At 57.0% G+C, this 18,974-nt stretch overlaps 2 protein-coding genes across 5 annotated transcripts in view; both read right to left on the bottom strand.

Moving 5' to 3' along the window:
- The window catches only part of TTYH2 (tweety family member 2), a 39,876-nt gene extending 30,086 nt beyond the window's left edge, over positions 1-9,790 (bottom strand). Inside the window, exons 1-2 of one of the 3 annotated variants that reach the window (XM_004275435.3) lie at positions 9,585-9,790; positions 2,104-2,276 (exon numbers count right to left, since the gene is read on the bottom strand). In XM_004275435.3, coding sequence (XP_004275483.1) covers positions 2,104-2,276; positions 9,585-9,713 — 302 coding nt within the window. In that variant the 5' untranslated portion in view covers positions 9,714-9,790. Of the gene's footprint in view, positions 1-2,103; positions 2,277-2,465; positions 2,636-9,584 lie in introns of those variants that run through there. The other 2 variants (XM_049701894.1, XM_049701893.1) reach the window with 2 other exon arrangements.
- Positions 9,791-14,771: 4,981 nt separating this feature from the next.
- The window catches only part of RPL38 (ribosomal protein L38), a 797,591-nt gene continuing 793,388 nt past the window's right edge, over positions 14,772-18,974 (bottom strand). For both annotated transcript variants that reach the window (XM_049701919.1, XM_049701918.1), the window contains exons 2-5: positions 18,802-18,835; positions 18,586-18,646; positions 15,593-15,715; positions 14,772-14,846 (exon numbers count right to left, since the gene is read on the bottom strand). In XM_049701919.1, coding sequence (XP_049557876.1) covers positions 14,821-14,846; positions 15,593-15,715; positions 18,586-18,646; positions 18,802-18,804 — 213 coding nt within the window. In that variant the 5' untranslated portion in view covers positions 18,805-18,835 and the 3' untranslated portion in view covers positions 14,772-14,820. The remainder of the gene's footprint in view (positions 14,847-15,592; positions 15,716-18,585; positions 18,647-18,801; positions 18,836-18,974) is intronic.

The raw sequence follows: 18,974 nt of genomic DNA, 5'->3' as shown, positions 1-18,974 counted from the left end.
GCAACATGGATGGACCTAGAGATGATCATACTAAGTGAAGATAAGTCAGACAGAGAAAGACAAATGCCATACGATATCGCTAATATGTAGAGTAATCTAAAATATGACACAAATGAACTTATCTACGAAACAGAAATAGACTCACAAAGAACAGACTTGTGGTTGCCAAGGGGGAGGCGGGGTGGGGGAGGGATGGACTGGGGGCTTGGGGTTAGCAGATGCAAAGTATTATATACAGAATGGGTAAACAACAAGGTCCAACTGTGTAGCACAGGGAACTCTATTCAATGTCCTGGGATAAACCATAATGGAAAAGAATAGGAAAAAGAATAACTGAATCACTTTGTTGTACGGCAGAAATTAATACAACATTGAAAATCAACTATACTTCGATAACATAAATTTAAAAAAAAAAGCTTTGCTCCCCCCCCCCACCACCACAGGGTCTTTGCACACACTCCGATTCCCTCTGCATGGAAGTATCTCCTCCCAGCTTGCTCCCACCTTTGCCTAGTTCACGCCTTCTCATCCTGTTGGTCTCGGTGCCCTTGTCACCCAGTTCACACCCAACTCGAGTGGGCCATCCAACTTCACGCCTATGCCTTGTCTCCAAAATTACCCTTTAATTCGTAAGTACTCAGATCAAACAAGCACATGATCCTCTGTCTCTCCCAACAGACCGAGAGCTACAAGAAGGCAGAACTGGTGGCTGTTTTTCTGATCGCCGGCTCCCTCGTGCCCGTCCCAGGCGACCTGGAGAATTCTGAAGGAGGAGCTGTGCCACATACACTCCCATTTTGAGTTTTCTTTAAGCGGCAGGTAATGATTACTTATTGGAATTGACCCTCCCAAGTCATTCTTACTGTTCCAAAGTATTCTTCTGTCACTTGCAGTATTTTTTGCAGAAAAATCTGAGTTCATAGGAGAGAGGGCTGCCCGCGTAGCAAGCACTGCTGGTCTCTTTGGCCGTCTCCATCCTGTCTCTCCCTGCCCGCCCTGCACACCTTGCTCTCAGGAGGAGGCTGTTTAATACCAGGTACTTTGCAGGAGGCTCCTTTCTGCTGGGAGTCATGTTTGTCTTTGAACTTGCGACCATGGCTCAACCTCTCTCCTTTAAGTTTATGATTTAAGCCCCGGCCGCGTGTCTCACCCAGCCCTGGTTCCCTTCCACGTGTTTGCTGCTTTGTCACCCCTGCAAAGCTGCTTTGAGTCCTTGCCTATCTTTTGGCTTAGATGCCCTGACACTGCAGGCAGGACGGGACCTTGAACGTGATCTAATGGAGAGGAAAGCCCGGGGGATGAGGTGAGCCGCTAGGGATGAGCCCCATCTGCCTCTTGTCCCGCTGCCAAGACAGTGCTGTGGGTTCTTGGATACAATGGACAATTAGCCATGAGGCATTCCACCCCTTGGGCAGGACCACCCCCCGGAGCGTTTCAGGAGGAGCTGAGGCTTTTGGAAAAACCTCTGTAGATACAAAGACAAGAAAAATACAACTGGTGAACACAAGGCCCGCGTGTGTGTGTACACTGCCTGGGCAGCGTGGCTCTGACACACAGTTAGAAAGCCTCACTTCACCATCCGAAGCGAAGAAGACCCAGCTGATGGTGCTAAGAGCTATTGATCTTGTGAGAAGATGGCATTGATCTGGACTGGAGTCAGACTTTGATCGCAGACCCCGGGCGGCCGCTGGGAGGGGACAGGACGCAGAGAGCAGCGATGTCGCCGGTCAACTGCTCAGGGAGCTCGCTGCCAGGCTGGAGAGGCCCCCCCCGGGGCAGGGGCCAGGGATGCACGGGAGCCTCCCCTCGCCACCCAGGGCATCTGATTCCCACTGTTGGGCGAGAAAAGGCACAGCTTTCACCCTGGAGACAGGCCCTCCCATCCAGGTACCCGGAGCTCAGGCAGGAGAACATGGCCAGACAGCTGAGGAGCCACTTGGGGTTTGCCGGTGGTGGGGTGGTGCGGGAAGTGGAGGGTGAGGCAAGACCCAGATGGTCAGGCCCACTTTTCTTCCGCTGTGTCCGCCTTGCAGCCTCACACGGAGACCCCCGCCAGCCCCCGCCCGAGCGCGCACGCCGGGCCCGGCGCAGAGGGACACTCACCAGCAGACGAGCCCAGCCGCCACGGCCGTCCAGGTGATGCAGCAGGGGTGGCGATGCTTGGTCTGCACCGCACTGCTCTGCAGGGAGCAGCACACACACACCAGGTAAGCCGCGAGGAAGACGAGGTTCAGGCCCAGCCCGACGGCGGCCACCAGCCCCAGGAACAGCAGCGACTGAGGAGGGAGAGGCCTGGGGTCAGCACTTGGTCCCATGGGTGGCAGGGGTGTCGGGAAGCGCCCTGCCCTAGGGCTGGGCGAGGAGTGGGGGGCAGAGGAGCTCAGGTGTGGGTGGGGGAGGATACGAGATGAGTGGTGGAAGGAGGAACGGCTCAAGCCTGGCCCCCAGGTCCGGGGCTTACACACCTGGATGCAGGTGCGGACCAGGCATTGTCTGATGGATACTCTGAGCTGCTCAAGACACAAGGCAGGAATCATCCCCAGACAGTGAGGTCTGTGGGCAGTGCTCCGTGTGACTGAGGGAGACAAGATGGATGTCCGTGGGATCAGAGCATCCAAGGCCTCCTGGAGGACACGGGGCTGGGCGGGGTGTCTCAGAAGCTGAGTGGGGCCTGTCGCAGGGCGGGGAAGGGATGCCCTGGCGGATGTGCCCCACGGAGCCTTGTTCCAGGTATTGGGGTACATCCTCAACCAGAGGCCAACTCTGCGCTGGGGGAGGGGGGAGACGTCAGGAGATGCACCTGGGGTGTCCCTCTCATCACATCTTGAAAGGGACGGCGACCCCTAGATGCCAATTGTGGCAGCAAAGCCCAGAATTCTGAAGGGGGGAGGAAATGCCGTCTCAGGCCCGCCGAGCAATCAGGGTCCTACAGAAGGAGCCGCTACCCGTCAGGAGGCCCACAGCCCCCCCACTCCTTGCCTTCCAATCTCGATTCAGCCAGATGGACGCCAGATGGCAGCAGGACTGGTGGCCGCCAGCCAGGGCTGGACCTGGCTCTAAGTCAGGCTCCCGAGCTGACAGCCTCGCCCTGCTGCCCACGTGCCCCGGGTCGTTCCCAGCCCAGAACCCCCAGTGCTCCAGTCTGGGCTGTCAGGGCAGGGTGATGAGCAGAGTCGGGGGAACACTGGGGCCCTTCTGGGCTAAGGGGGAGACAAGACTCAGGCAGGGGCATGCGCACACCAGGAGACACCCCTGAACACAGAGGCTGGGGTCTGCAGTCCCGAGGCCCGGGGTCGTCTTGGACGGGGGTGGGCAGAGCCTCACAGGGGAGAGGGTGTCTGCTGAGCCCACGCAGCCGCTCGGCCCGTGAGGGCTTGGGCCGGCCTGCGGACCCCTGGCCTGACCTGCTCAGCTGGTCACCTGGACCGACGGGTTTCTGAGCCTCACGGACAAATGGCCAAAGCAGTGGGGACAGCCCAGAGGAGGACAGGAGAGATGGCTCAGGGTGGATGTGACGAAGTGTGGCTTTCGCCTCCACCTGGGATAAATATGTCTTAGGTACTGCCAGGAACTTGCTCCCCGACCCCCGACTCAGCAGCATGGGTGGTAAGCCCTCCTCCTCCAGGTAACTGGGAAGGCCCAGTGGACCTGACCACACCCCCCTGCGGAAGTCCTCCTGGGTGGCAGGCGCTGGGGCTCCCGGGCCAGGGCCACTGGGCCTGTCCCATGGACTGTGCCAGGAGGCTGGCCTGGTGAGACGGTGGAAGAAGCTGCCACTAGCTGGCCCCCAGCCCATGCCCCTCACTGGAGGCCCTGTAGCCCCAGGCCAAGGGGAAGAAGCCAAGGATGGGGGTTTAGAGCCTCGCTATTCAAAGCGAAGTTCACCTTCTCAAGCCCCACCCTGGACCCAGTGAATCAGAACTGCACCAAGAGATATCCCAAGAGATCTGTATCTCATTGAAGTTGGGGAAACCCTGATTAGTGTCAACAGACTTTCTCAAACTGTTTATAGCAGCTTAACCTTTTCTTCAGACTCGCTTAGCAGAGCGCTGATGTACAGAGAGCCTCTGACTGAGGGGTGGACGTAAATGCCAAGCTTTGTCCTGGCCACCCCCTCGCAGGCCTGAGGCCCCTCTGCTAAAGCCCAGGACCCCCGTCACAAGTTGCAAACCACTGTGCATATACCCCAAGAGCCAGCAACCCCACTCCTGCATGTTCACCTGGCAGAAAGGAGGGCTCATGTCCCCCACAAGATACATGCAAGAATGTTCACAGCAGCCTAACACTGCGGTAATAGCCAAACACCAGAAACAAGCGAAATGTCCACCAACAAGAGATCGGATAGATAACAGGGATTGGAGCCACACGATGGAATATGACGCAGTTATGAAAAGTCAACTGCGGCGACAGCCAGTGATGTGGGAGAATCTCACAGATGTCACGGTGGAGGAAACAAGCCAGATGACACAGCAGAGACTGTGTGGTTTAACTGACGTAAGATGCAAAGTCAGAGAAACTCATCTGTAGTGACAGAGGTCCGAATAGGAACTACCTTTGGGAGAGAATCAAGTGGGACGGAGCCTCCTGGGGGGTCAGGAATACACTTTGACTGGGATGGTGTCATTCACACACACACACACACACGTATTGAGGTGTACACTTAGGGATGTGCACTTCCCTGTAAGTTAATCCTAATTAAAAAGAAGGTAACAAAAACCTGGATAAACCTTTTGTATAGATTAGAGACTGGTTAACAGCCATATTTCCTCCCAGCTACCCTGGACAGCCTCACCCTCAATCTCCCCCCAAACAGGAAAACCCACTGACTCTATCATGGGTCCCCATCCACCAAGGAAGGACCTCCAAGGAGTAATCTCGACTTGGGTTGGTGCCGTTTCAATCTCTCCAAACCACAGCCCGTCCCCACCCCTGAGCCCCTGCCCTGGCTCCCCTGTTTCATGCCTCACAGCCAACTCCGGCCTCCTGACCTCCTGCAAGCCTCATCTCGTGCGCAGGGCCCTGGGATTCCAAGGCCGGGGGGCAGGGGTGGGGCTCCCCAAGCTGGGCATCTGGTCTCATTCGATTACCCTTGGTGCAGCCCATCCCCGGGGAGGCCCCGTCTGGGAAACCCAAATGCGGAGGCCCTTTTGTTAGCAGTTCCCCTCCAGAACTTTCCTCGGGCGCTGGGAGCACGAGGGCAGGGGCAGAGGTTAGGGTTAGGGAAGGAGGAGTTGGAGGGGGGAGGGAAGAGGAGCCTGAAGAGCCACCTCCCACGGCCACCTGGGTGTCACCGGCCACCTTGGTGTCACCGGCCAGCGGCCAACGGGCTATTATTTTCCGGCTGCTAATTAACACTGCGGGTCCCCGTGTGTCTGGGTGCGGGGAGGGCGTTACAGGGAGGACCTCCCGTCCAGAGGAAGCCAGGAGCTCTGCTCACACGGCCTCCTGCTCTGACAGCGCCGAGAAGGGAGCGTTCCAGGGCAGCTCCTGCGGCCGCCGCCTCCCCGCCCCCGCGTCAGGGCTCGGGCCTCTCCCTCGTGGCAGTGACTTCCATTAGTTCTGGTTTGTCACTTTGCGATGAGAAACCAGAGCACCAGAGCACGAACCCAGGACCCAAGCTGGGGGCAGCACTGACCGACTGGCATTCTGGGAACGCCGAGGCTGCAGCTGCATCGCGAGGGGCTCCTGCACTGGGGCGGGGGAGTGGGCAACAGCCCGAGCGCCCCTCGCCCCGAGACCCCGGGAGACAGAGAGTGAGCCAGCCGAGGGGCGAGGCCAGGGCGAGAGGAGCCGGAGGGAGAGGCAGTGACTCGATAGGGTGCAGCCCCTCCCCCCCGGGGGCAGGGGGCAGGGCGCAGCGTCACTGTCCAGCTGACCGTGACTCAGGGCTCAGACTGAGTGAAGGGGGCTTCCTCTTCCCAAGCTCGGCTCCCCTCAAATCCTGCCGGCGGGCCTCCCCGCCTGGCCTTTCCTCCTGAGGACTGCCCCCCGAGTTGGGGGAGCCCTGTAGTTCTGGGTCTAGCCCCTCCCCCGGCCTAAGGACACACACTTGGGACTCTCTGGGGAGTCTAGGAGCGGAACCACCTAACGTCAACACACGGAAATCCGTGCCTCCGTGTAAAATATTAAGAGCGTCTCCTCTACTTCCTCACGCGCGTCCCAAGAGAACGGCTGGGCTACGGACGCGGCTGGGCTACGGACGCGGCTGGGCTACGGACGCGGCTGGGCTATGGACGCGGCTGGGCTGTGGACGCGGGGCAAGGACCGACGGCGCAGGGCGCACACAGGAGGCTCCTGCACATGCGCAGGCAGGAGCAGCACTGAAGCTTGGCGCAGCACTCGGGAGCCGCCGGGCCTCCCAGGGACAGCACCTCCTCGGTGTCTGGTCTCCCACCTCTCCGGGGAGGCGGCCGCATGCTGACGGTGGCAACTGAAGGAGGAAATTGAAGTGGCTTGTTCTGGGAGTCACTGCTGGGGGCAGTGCCAGGGGCCCTTTCTGTTGTCCCCAACTCTGTCCAATGGGCACCTGGCCAGCTGGGGCTTCCTCCTTGCCAAGCAGGGCTTGTGGCAACTTAGGGAGCACCGGGCGCTGGCCACATGCTTTACACCCACTAACTGATCGGGTCCCTTCAGTAGCCCTTCGAAGCAGGGATCTGCTCCATCTCCACTCCTTCTCTCCGGGCAGAGGTCAGCAGACTCAGGCTGAGAGGTCTGGGCTGCTTCCTCGGATGGGGCTGGGGGCCCAGCGGGGCCGGGGCGCCCTCCTCCACCTGGGGCTCGCCTCACCTGCCCCTGCAGACAGACTGGGCACGACCTCCCCAAGAGCCTGGTGGATGGAGCCCAGGTAGCCTGAGCGAGGACTCAGGGTCAAGTCCACTGGCAGGGAGGGATGGAAGGACAGCCATCAGGGGGCTTCCATGGCTCCCCAAGACCTCTGAAAGTGACTGGGAGCTCTGCTTCCTCAAGGAAGTTCTGGGAACTGACTTTGCTCAGGATGTCCCAGTCACCAGGCGACCTGCTTTTCACTCCTAGACCTCCTTGCCTTCCAGATCCCCCGCACGGCTCGTCCCCGCCACGGAGCTTTCCAGGACGCACTGCCTGTTCCCAGTTCCATTTAATCTTTGTGTACACACACACACACACACACACACACACAGTACCACAGGATGGTACTGTTCACTTGGACGTTTGGGGCATGAGCTGAAGCCCCCTCTGCATGAGTCTTTCAGTCCTTCCTGATCAGTGACTGTAGACACAGATCTTCCGTCTGTGTTCTCCATGGGTTATGGTACTTGGACACGTTTCTGAACCTCAAGGCCAGTCTGCGTAATGATTTGCGTCACTGGGTCCTATCACGTGCTATGGGACCCTCTACGTACTAAGCATGTTTCAAGGGACATCTCATTTAATACTTGCAGAGAAGGAAAGTGAGGCTCAGGGAGGTACAGACACCTGCCATGGTCACAGTTTGAGTACTGAGATGACTGACAGTAGAAGGTGCCCAATCCAGGGTGTTAACTGACGTGGTGCCCTGACTCGGGCGGTGACCGCCGCTCAGGAGGAAGGGGACGAAGGTGGGGACGTCCAGGAGAGACCCACGGTCAGACAACAGGGGAACTTACCAAAACAGGAGCCGCCTTAAATAAACACCCAGAGCCAGACTTCCCATCCAGGCTCACCAGACTCATCTCCCACTCAGAGCCCTCAGGCGGCCTAAGCAGAACATGGAGGGTAGGGGTGGGGCTGGGTGTTTGGCGGCCGGGGAGCAGCGGCCCTGGGGATGCCAGCACAGTGTGTCAGGGTCTGAAACCCCGGGGAGGAGAGGGGCAGGGGCTGTGAGTGGGTCCCTCTGGCTCATCTGCCACCTCTCCAGGGGACTGAGGGGGGTGGCCCAGGCTCAGGCCCTGCCAACCACAGCTGCTGGCCAGACGGGAGCTGTCTCTGGGGGAGCTGTCTCTGGCGGGCGGAGTGCCCTACCGCCCCTCCCCACACACCAAGGTCTTCTCCACCCAGGCAAGAGTTTACTTTTCCTCCAGGGGAAAGGAGAAAGCTGTGGTTGGAGGCCCCAGGGGCAGGATCTGGGGCGCAGGGTTTGGGACACAAGGACGTGGGGTCAGACACACACACACACACACACACACACACACACACACAACGCAAGCAACACAGCTGTCTCTGAAATCATATCCGCCTCTTTTCATGCATTCATTGGGAGCGGAAGATTCCCTGGAGCTCTCCCCAGGTGGCTACATTCTCAGGGAACTGCCTTCCCCAGGCAGGGCTCAGGGAGAGGGAGGCCAGACAGACAGGGAAGGAAGCGAACTCGGGAAGCCAAACCCGGCGACGGATCCCTGCCTAAGAGCAGGAAGGGGTCCTGATTCTCTCCTCCTTCTGGAAGGGCAGGCACCATCTGCCTGGGGCCTGAGGGTGACGGGGACACTAGGGGTTATTATTAGACTGCCTGTCACTGGCGCCCTGCACACCCTACTGGACCAGGATCCCCGGCACCCTGCAGGAGAGAGTCCTGGCAGGGGAGAGGTGAACAGCCGACCCCTGCTCAGCCTCCCTGGAGGCCCCACTCTGCCCTGACTGGCCTCACACCAGGAGACTGCAGAGAGCCTGACACGCAGGCAGAGGCCGCCAGGGGTCAAAGTCCTGAACAAATGGGCCCCATCTTGGACTTCCCAGTCCCGGAATCTTTGACCCAACAGAAAACTACTCAGCCTGGCTACAGGGGCTGGAGAGGGCTGGGCCACACCTGAGAAGGCTGGGAGATTCTGCAATTGTCTGGGCGGGGAAGCCTGGGGAGCACCCCTTCTCCCCAGGGGTGCAGAAACGGCGGAGGCCAGCAGAGCAGGGCAAGGAGAGAATTGCAGGGATGAGGCGAGTGGCTGGCCAAGCCGCTAAGATCCCAGAAATCCAGGGCCTAGAAGGTGTGTCTGTACAGAGAAGGAGGGTGCGCTGGTGTGAGATGGGGCTGATGGGGGCCACCTTCCTTCCCCCAAATATCCACACGTAGCTGAGGGTCCACACCCCTCTCCCCCAGCTCTGTCGCCTTCCAGGAGGGGCCCAAGTAGAGGTGCTGGCAGCGGCTTCCACGCTGCAAGCAGGGGCAGGGGAGGAGAGTTGCTGCGGAGACGAACCGGGAGACCGGGAGTTTCTGCCCAAACTTCTCCCAGAGAGAGCGCGTCTTGTAACCGCAGAAGGAGGAAAACGGCGGGGCCCTCCTCAGCATCTCCGCAGCTGGTGCGGCGGAATCACCGGGTACGGGCACAAATGCCCCTACGCTGCCCTCCCCCTCGGCGCTCAGCCTCCCCGCCCCGCCACAGGCAGCCTCTGCGCCCTTCCCCCCCCGTGTCCCTCGGCCGGCTTAACTCCCATCTTTCCAGTTGTCCCGGCCCATGAGGTTCCCAGGCCGGAGGGCCGTGGGCCAAGGACTCGCGGGGAAAGGGGAGAAGGGGCGAAGAGGCTGCGGCGAGAGTGGGGGACGGGGTCTGGACGCCTGTGGAGAGCGGCGGGCTGGGAGGGCGGAAGGGGTGGCGCGGGGACTTGGGGCGCCGGGTCGGGAGGCGGCGCGGACTCACCTCCTGGTAACTCTCATCGCGGGGCCTGAAGGTGCTGTCTACCGGCTGCAGGCGCAAGCCGACGTGCGGGACGCTGTGCAGCCACACCACCCACCAGGGCGCGATATACTCCACGCGCGCCGCCAGCATGGCTCTGCCGGAGTGCGCCCGCCCGCTGCGACCGCCGCCCGCAGCCCACCGCCGGGCCCGGGACGCGCGCCCGCCCGCCCCGCCCCGCCCCGCCCCGCCCCAGGCCCGGCCCCGCCCCGGGCCCACCCCGACCCCGCCTTGCCCTGGACTAGGCCCCGCCCGCTGAGCGCGCGCGCGCGCCCTCCCCGCCCCCTCCGGGGGGGCGCTCCTCGCCCTGTGCTCACCCTCCGGCTGCAAGGGGTCACACCGAAAAGCCTGAAGCGTGTTTTTGGCCTGGAATCTGTCCTGGCCCCACGGGCGAAAGAGGTGAAAGGAGAAGTGGAAACAGCCCCCAGAAGGCTTCTGAATCTGTCTCTGAACAGCACTCTCTAGGTCCCCGGGCTTCTGGTCACTTATCATCAAAGCAAGCATGTAGAGGGTCTATGAGTGCCGCGGGCAGTCATGGCGTGAGAGGCGAGGCCGGCCGTTCCTAGCGCTCTTAGAGGGTAGCGAACTGACAGACTGGGGAAGGAAGGGACCCAGTCCTGGGTCACTAATTCCGTATTCACTCTCAACCGTGATTGAGCATTCACTCTGTAAGCCACGTGGGTTCAAAGACACGGTCCTGCCCCGGAAGCGCCCAGCGCATCTGCCCAAACTAACGGGTGCCGCCTGGAAAGCCCCGGGCAGGGATTAAGAGAAGCAGCCGATTCTTACCAGCCGGCGGGACGGGGCGGGCCCCCTGGGGAGAGACCCTGGAATTGTCCAGAGGGGGGGGAGGGGAGGGGAGGGAGCACTGGGAGCGCCGGGAAGGGCCGGACATCCCAGGGAGACGCCAGAACCGTCGAGAACACAAGTATACTGAGCGCCTACTACGTGCCAGGCACTGTTCTGTCCGTGAACAAAAGCGGATGGAAGCTCTGGCTGGGAGGGGATCGCAGTTTAGCGGGATATGGTAGCAGTACCCACGTGAAGACGGACAGCGTGCTAGGTTAGCGATGTTCTGGAGAAAAGCAGAGCAGGGTCGGCGCATCAGGATGCGGGGGATGCGGTGGGGGCAGCCCCGGATCCGACAGAGCCTCGCGGAAGGACGCGCGGTCCTGCGCCCCAAACCGCGTGTCGCGACTGCGGGACGCGCGGGGCGGGAAGGAGGGGGAAGGCTTGGGACAAGGTCCAGGGCAGGGTAAAGGGCCGCCTGAGGTCGGTGAGGTGGGTGTGGGGCGGTTAAGGGGTCCTGAAGGGATCAGGCTTGAGTTACAGACAGTCTGAGAGGTGGTAGCGAGGCGGGTAGAGACACGGGTGAGAACAGAGACCCGGGAGAGGCTTCTAGGTTTCTGGCTTGGGGAACGGGGTGGATGCGGGTGAAACTCCACCAAACACGCGTGGCTGCTAGAGGGGGAGAGACCACACACGCCCCTTCCCCTATCAGAGATCCAGGGCTGAGAGATGGAGTCCTGTGCTGTGGTCGAGACCTCTCTCTCCTCCGGGAGGTCGCGGTCCGGGTCAAGGTTCCCTGAGCCTGACTGCAGCCGTCCATCTGCGCAGGCCCAAAGCTGAGGCACAGAAGCTGGAGAGCACTGTTCCTGTCACTGGGGTTTCCTTTCATTAATTTAACAAATTTTGATTGAGCACGTTCTCTGTTCTAGGGAATACAGTGATGAGAAAAACACACGTTCCTGCCGGCATGGGAAGTTTAATAGGTGAGGGGAGGCAGCCTTTATCCCACTCAGTGATTAACTACACCCCCAGCCCCGCCCAGCCCCCCCCCCCCCCGGCAAAGTGCTTTCAAGAGCCCAGTGTCGGTGTGTGAATCGGCACAGAGTCTTGGGGGGGGGGGACATTTCCTGAAAAATGACACGTGAGGTGAGAGCTGAAGTTAACCCCCAAGTCCTGGGGGAGGGTGAATTCGGAGCAGGGGGACAGTACACTGTGAGATCAGGGACCAAGGTCCGCAGGGGACGGAGTGGAATCAGTAAATGCAAAGCCCGCAGTGAGGGGAGCGACAAGAAGGAGAGACTGGCACACTGCACCGACAGAAACAGACCGGTGGCAGGCTGCCAGGGGCTGGGGTGCAAGGGGGAACTTTGGGGTGGTGGGAATATTCTCTCTGGATTGCAGGGTTGGTTACACAACTGTACACGTTTGTCAAAGTACAGAGAACTGCATACCAAGAAGGGTGACTTTCACTGTAAATTATACCTCAGCCTTACTTAAAAAAATATATATATATAAAATTTATATATATATATATATATATATACACATATATATATATATATTTTTAGTTCTCCAACCAGGGATCGAACCCGGCCCCTGGCAGTGAAAGCTCTGAGTCCTAACCACTGGACTGCCAGGGAATTTCCCAAAATAAAGGTATTTTTAAAAAGAGAGAGAAACAAGTTGTCAAGGTAGGCGCGGGCCAGACCACACATGGCCCCAGAGGCCCTGGTCAGGGTCTTGGTCTTGAACCGGCCGTGCTGGTAGCTCAGGAAGACGGACCTGCAGCGGTTTCGTAGGGCCCTCGGTGGCGCTGATAACCTGCATGGTCACGCAGCCCCCAGGCAGCCCCGGGACCTCCGGGATAGGCACCGCCTGGTGCCACATACACGTTCCCCTCCCCCCTGCCCGTTGTCAACAGCTCTGGCTGCAGCTGCTGATCCCTGCCACAATGACCCGGAAGTTAGGAGGATTTGGCATTCCTCTAGGAAGATTAGAGTCACTACAGCAAACTGCAAGTGTCTTAGGGGAGAAGGGAGGGCGAGGGCATGGAGTGCACCCTGAGCATCGACTTTGCTGGAGCTGGGGCTGGGCCCAGACACAGAACGGGTCGGGGAAGGGTGGGCCCACAGCCCACACCTGAAGACGCTGACTGCACAAGCCCACCCTCAGGGCCATCACCGCAGCCACGGGGTGCAGCCTGGAACACACAAACCTGCTGGGCCGGTCTGCACCCAGCTGGACAGTGACCTTTCTAGCTGCTTCCCCGGAGGCCTGCTGACCTAGACGGGACGCCAGTGAAGCAGAGAAGCAGAAGAGAAACGTGAGACCTCCCAGGGCCTCGTTAAGGGCGTCGAACAGCCCTCTTGCCTACGCAGCTCCCCATTCATCTGGCGTGGCAGGAACCACTTCACCCAAGCTGACCGGCTGACCTCAGAGAGGCAGTGTCGGCCCTGGGCACCAGAGGGCTTGAACACATACCGATTCTGCAACTTACGCAGAATCTCTGGAACCAGACCTGGCCTCAGCGAACTTTTAAAAAGTGCCCTAAATGACTGGCAGGCACAGGCTGGGGCTGAGAACCACAGCATGAAAGGATGCCTTCTCTAGACAAATGCCTGCGGGGTTTGTATCCTAGGAACTGGGGCTGGTCTCTGCAAAATGTGCTGGGACAAAGGGAGCCCAAGTGGTAAACCCGCCCTCTTCCTGGGAAGCTGGACCAATGAAAGGGCGGGCAGGACTGGAAGCCGCTGAAGGCGCCCCATCTGGGTCTGTCGACAACCACTGAGCGCTGAAGACCCTGGTGCCGGAGGAAACAAAACCCGAACTCCTCAGGACTAGATTGAAAAAGGACCTCACATGCCTCGAATTCTTATAGAAAAAAGCCTACAAACGATCTCAGCCACTTGGCTACTTGGGCGTAGATCTCAGTGTGAACCACGGCCAGACCTTCCCGGGCCGCCGGCGCTCATATGCCGTAGTTTGGCGCCACCTCGTGGTGCACCCACACATCCGAGCCAAGACCCTAACCTCGATGGTGTAGCTCACTGGACTCTGAAACCACTGCAGTGGGGACTTGCCATAACCTTCTGGGAACTTAGTGCTGGGAAAAGCGCCCTGGCGACCCCCCACTCAGCTGCCTGAGACTGGTCCTCGGGCTGGGGAAGACTTCCTGGCCAAAGGGTAATGAGCCCACAGGACCTGTGCCGGGCTCGTCGTTGTCACCAGTGTGAGAAATTTCCTTATTTCAAGCTCAATGAATCACTTTCCCTGCTTAAAAATGCGTGCCTCCTAAAACACTTGGCCCTCCATACTGCTCTGTGGGGAAGGGATGGGGGTCCTTCCATGAGGCAGGAGGGGTGCATGTAAGCGAACTGCCCTGCCACCGTGCAGACACTCGCTGGCCACAGGGGACCAATGCCCACTACTGAAGGTGATTTTGCCTTCTAAGTATTGCCCTATCTGCGTCTGGAGTCCTCCCCGGGATTGGTAACTGGCACAGGGGGAGCTGAGGTAGTTTCTCAAGATCATTCATGTCAGCACGTAGTGGAAGCAGGACTGAATCCCCAAGGAGCCAGGCCTGGCTGGGAGGTGGGATTCGGGCCTTCACACACCTGTCTGAGCAGCGTGTCCTATCCCCACACCCACCACTGCACTGCCTCAAAGTCCGGGGTCAGATCTCTGGCTCCTCCATTTAAGTGTTCAGACCGGTCTTTGGGTTCCAGGGGCTCCTTTCGCTGGGCTAACATCCACTCATCTCCATGCTTAACTCATAGCCTTCTCAGAGCCCCTCATCTAAACTGTCCTCTCATCCGCGTTCATCTCGCTGCACCAAGTACCACTCCCGAGCTCCACTTGATCTTGAGTAGCACTTAGGAAACACACAAGAGTGAGTTTTCACTCCTGTGCCTGAGAACACAAGTGTCTTAGTCGAGGGAGGGGAGGGAATCACACATCCACCTCCGCATCAAGAAATATTTCAACATGGCAGACACAAAAGCGCCACCACCTCCTGAGAAGAGACGGCTGCATTTACTGCCGTTTCCAAGAAGGCTGATCAACTCCTCCTTTTAACTATCACTTTCATGACAAGGGAGCTCATTTTACCTAAATGACTTTTACATCCCACGAGTGCAGACTGGCTTCACTTCCACCAATAACTGGCTCTTTTAACTGCCTATTTCCATCTACTTATTTTCAAACTTAGGCTTCAGAAAAAAAAAAAGATGGCTTTATTTGTCCACTGGGATCACAGCCCAAGATTAGGGATGCAACAAGGTAGCAACCAGGGCCCCCATCCTATTCCCACCAGAAGCCATTCCAAGTAACACCCACACCCCCCATCCTCAAAGAAAAAGGCCATTTTGAGAATTACAAATTTTTTAATACAGTTCAAATCAGTGTGCGTGATTCATTTCAGCTCCTTCACTGCCAAACCTAGAGGAAAAGAGACACCAGAAGTAAGCCACTCAGAAGATTATTCATTTTATCTGAGCTACTACTGCTTGTCTGGACTTTGCACTTAAGCTAAAGAGGGTTCGCAAAGCTCAGAAATTAAGCCCACCAGGACGGTTTCGCTTAAAACGTAACAGTTAGTGTTTGATGATAAAAACGTTCCCTCTCTCAGCCTTTCTAAAGACGTTCCAGTTAGTCCTGCAAGCGCAAGTGGTGCTGGCTGACTTCTCACTGTGAAGCAGCAGCCTTTGGAACCCCCTCTGGGCTCCTGGGGCAGTTTTCTCCCAGGTGCCCTTTTGAGCCTTCCACCACCAGGACAGGCCCCTATGCTTAACTAACCTACGCTCATGGCCTGTTGTATTTAATAAGTCCCTCAACCTATAAACATGGGGGTCATCAATATACCAGCACCTACCTACCTTGTAGGGCCGCGGTGAGGATGAGATGAGTGACAGAATGAGCATCGGCCGTTATGCTGCTGCATTAGGAAAGCACTGAAGGGGCTGAAACAAACTTTCCTGTGGCCACGGAAGCGATTTCTGCTATGGGATCTAACCTCTGAGAACCACACATATTCCCTGCACTACACCCACAGCAAGGGCAGATACTTAGACAAAGTACAGAATAGACTTTCCTCATTCTGGGGACAAGTGAAGAAACAAGGTGGTGACACAGGGACCCCCCACACTCCGGGCTGCTCCCCGCCCCGGGGTTCCCGCCTCACTCACCTGGGGGCAGGGACTGCTTCAGCTTCTCCGCCTTCTCTTTGTCTGTGATGACCAAGGTGTAAAGGTACCTGCTACATCGAACCTTAAACTTCACATTATCCTTATTTTTCTTGATCTTGACCGCTATCAGAGACCAGAATTAACAATTAAACTGTATCACAGAAAAGAGAGGGTGCACAGTCCACCGGCTTTGTAGTTCTGCAGGACGTGGCACGTGTGACAGCTGTGCTTGCCTCCCTCCACTGTCCCTCTGCTGAAACAGAAAACAAGATGCCCCCGCCCTCCTCTGAGCTCAGTATTTAAAAATAATGTCAGAAATCTTCATTTCCCTTACATTACTACTCAAGAACCTGGAGCTTAATGCTTATATTTAAAACACAGGTAGTATCTGGTACACTGAACACATCCTAGAACATCCTGTGTCCATCTTATTATTTTTTAAGGGATGAAAGTAGTTCATAAAGTAAGGAGATGGATTATCTGCTGAGATCAAGAACTTTCCACCACCCTTCTAGAAATAACTGCATATGAGATGCCATCGGGGGCGATGCTAAGGCTCTTCCTTCAGGTCCGCCCCCCGACATAATGAGCATGTGCTGAAGCTTTTCCTCAAATGCGAGCAGAACACATGTTCTGGGCTCTTTATTGCGGCTCAGACAACAAAGAGCCCCAAGTGTGCTCAGAGTCCAACAGCGCAAGGTGTGAAATTCAGCAAACAGCGTGGTTATGTGCAAGCGTCGATGCACCTTCATGAGGCCGCCACCTATTCTGGCGGCAGGAAGACACCCGCTTCCCAGGTTACTCATGTCAGGCACCTGTCAAGTTCCCCGTTCCGACTTCTACAGCACAGTTAACTTGCACTCACAACCCACAGCTCCATCTCTGCCAATATACTGCTCAAGGGGTGGGACGTGTCACAGGAAGCAGAAGCTCCATGGCCCCGCCGAAGGCACGGGCTGCCTTGGCTCATGTTTTAATAAATCAGGCACGTGGATATTTACTCAAACCAACCTATTTTGCTATCTTAACATTCCTCCCAAAGCTAAGTATACTGCGTCATCCCTAGTAGCTGCTGTACATCTATAAACTAACTGAACCCTCACCAGATAAGGCAGACGCATCTCTTAAAAGTGTTTATTCAACATCATGTGATGCAGCAATTCTACTTACAGGAATATACTCAAAAGCACAGACAGCAGCAACAAGAGATATTTGTACAACGTTCACAGCAACATTATTCACAACAGCCAAAGGCAGAAACCACCCAAATGTCCATGGACGGATATGGAGAAACAAAATGTGGCGTGTGCACACAATGGACCATTTAGTCTTAAGGAGGAAATCCTGACAAATTCTCCAACGCGGATGAATTCTGAAGATCTCATGCCAAATGAAGCAAGCCAGTCATGAAAGGACCAATACCAGAGGATCCACTTACACGACATACACCGAGAAGAGCCAAACTGATAGAGACGAAGTAGAATGGTGGTGGCCAGGGCTTGGAGGGAGAATGGAGACCTACTGTTTAATGGGTTACAGAGTTTCAGTTTTGCAAGATGAAAATTTCTGGAAAAGGATGGTTGCACTACAGTGTGAACATACTCAAAGCCAGTAAACTGCACACCAAAAAATTTTATATTTTACAATTAAAACTATAAAGAAATATTCAAAAGTGTATTCACAAAACACTCACTGAGCACCCTATCACATCCAGGGGAACGTGACCCCTACTCTCACAGGTCACTGTCTAAACTCAAGCTCACCAACAGAATTAAAATGCAAAGCCATCTCATGGATTTGGTGTCACTTGCTCAACGTGCTGACGTCTCTAAGAGATCATCTGATCCTTGCACCAATCCTAGGAGACAGATGTCATCACCCCCTCTTCAACAAAAGAAAACAGTGGGATTGTGTTTACCTCGCTAAAGACAGCTACCTGCTGGTAGAGCTGGGATCTGCCCAGGCAGTGACAGCAAATTCCGTGGCCCGGACTAAGGCTGACCTGATACATTTCCTTTGTGTACCACAGTACATACAAAAACACAAGTGCACTGTCACCCGGGGTCCCCACCACCCGTCAGGACAGACGTTCCCACCAGATGCTACTTGTTTTCACAGGTGGTCACCAGTTCACACAGCACCAGGGGATCAAAGGCAACAACCTGTTTCAGGTAAAGGGGACACAGACATGACTCTTCCCGAAGCCCCGTGAACTCCCTCAAAGGCTCTCCTGCACCCCACTGCTTCACCCTACCACTGACACAGGGCGTCAGAGACGGCTGGCGCCTTAGCCCACCTTAAAGTAAGTCAGCCTGAGAGTACTCCACCTTCACGCGTTATCCGATTTTCTCTTTAGCACAAATCTGGGAGGGAAAAAAAGCTATAAGGAGCAGCACAAGAAAGATGCCTCCGGGTTAAGGCAGTTCAAGATCTAGTATAGAGCACAAGCTCCCCACACCTCCTTCAACTACAACACAGGCACACCAGCAGAATTCCCTCCCCGTGTAGAGAGAACACACTGGCACCCGGGGCTGGCACACGTCCACCAAAAACTCGCTGTTTTGTGTTTCTGATGCATCAATTACTTTTCCCTTCGTTTACAGGCTAGGACGCTAACACACGTAGAAGGGAAATGACCTAGTTCCTTGTGAGCAGGGCCTGTGCTCAGCCCAGAGCCTAACATGCAGCACTAAGTCGGGGTTTACGAAACGCGCGTTTCCAGATTTTCACCCAGTAAGGGTTCCGTTCTGAGCACCTACCATACACAGGAGGACACACACGAACAAAACACCTTAGGATGTTTCTTAAACGTTCACAGTTAGCTAAGGAAGAGAACACACTGGCCAACCAGCTTTTCTTACGCGAGACCTGCTAAAACCACTGCTTCCCGACAGCACGCACAGGCTTAAGCAGCCGCCCGGCCCAGCGCCCGTGCAGGAGCGGCTCCGCGCCAACGCGACCCTTTCCACTCGCTCGTCTAGACCCTCACTTACATTTGGCGTCCTTTCGCCTGGCTGTGAGCAGAAAGTCCTTAATTTCCTCAATTTTGCGAGGCTGCAACACAAAGCAAAAAGAAGCAACTGTAGAGACACGCTTTTCTAGGATGGTTGGGCCCACCAGCCCCTCTCGGGGCTCGGAAGACCCTCGCACAGGCGCCCCTGCCCTCGCCCCTCAACCCCGGAAAGGCCCCAGGCAGGGGTCGTACTCACCATGGCGACGAGGCGCGGAGAGCACGGGCAGAACCTGCGGGAAAACAAGCGTCAGTGACCATGGGATGCGGGGACCAGCGGCTACCCCGCTTCCCCTCCCCGCACCCCCGAAATACCGGCCCCATCGCCCTCCATCCTCCTCCCCCCGCACCTCTGATCCAGGTCCTGGGTCC

This window comes from Orcinus orca, chromosome 19, assembly GCF_937001465.1.
Source record: "Orcinus orca chromosome 19, mOrcOrc1.1, whole genome shotgun sequence".
Lineage (NCBI taxonomy): Eukaryota > Metazoa > Chordata > Mammalia > Artiodactyla > Delphinidae > Orcinus > Orcinus orca.
Note: the sequence above shows the minus strand (reverse complement) of the source record. Positions and strands in the feature narration are given on the sequence as shown.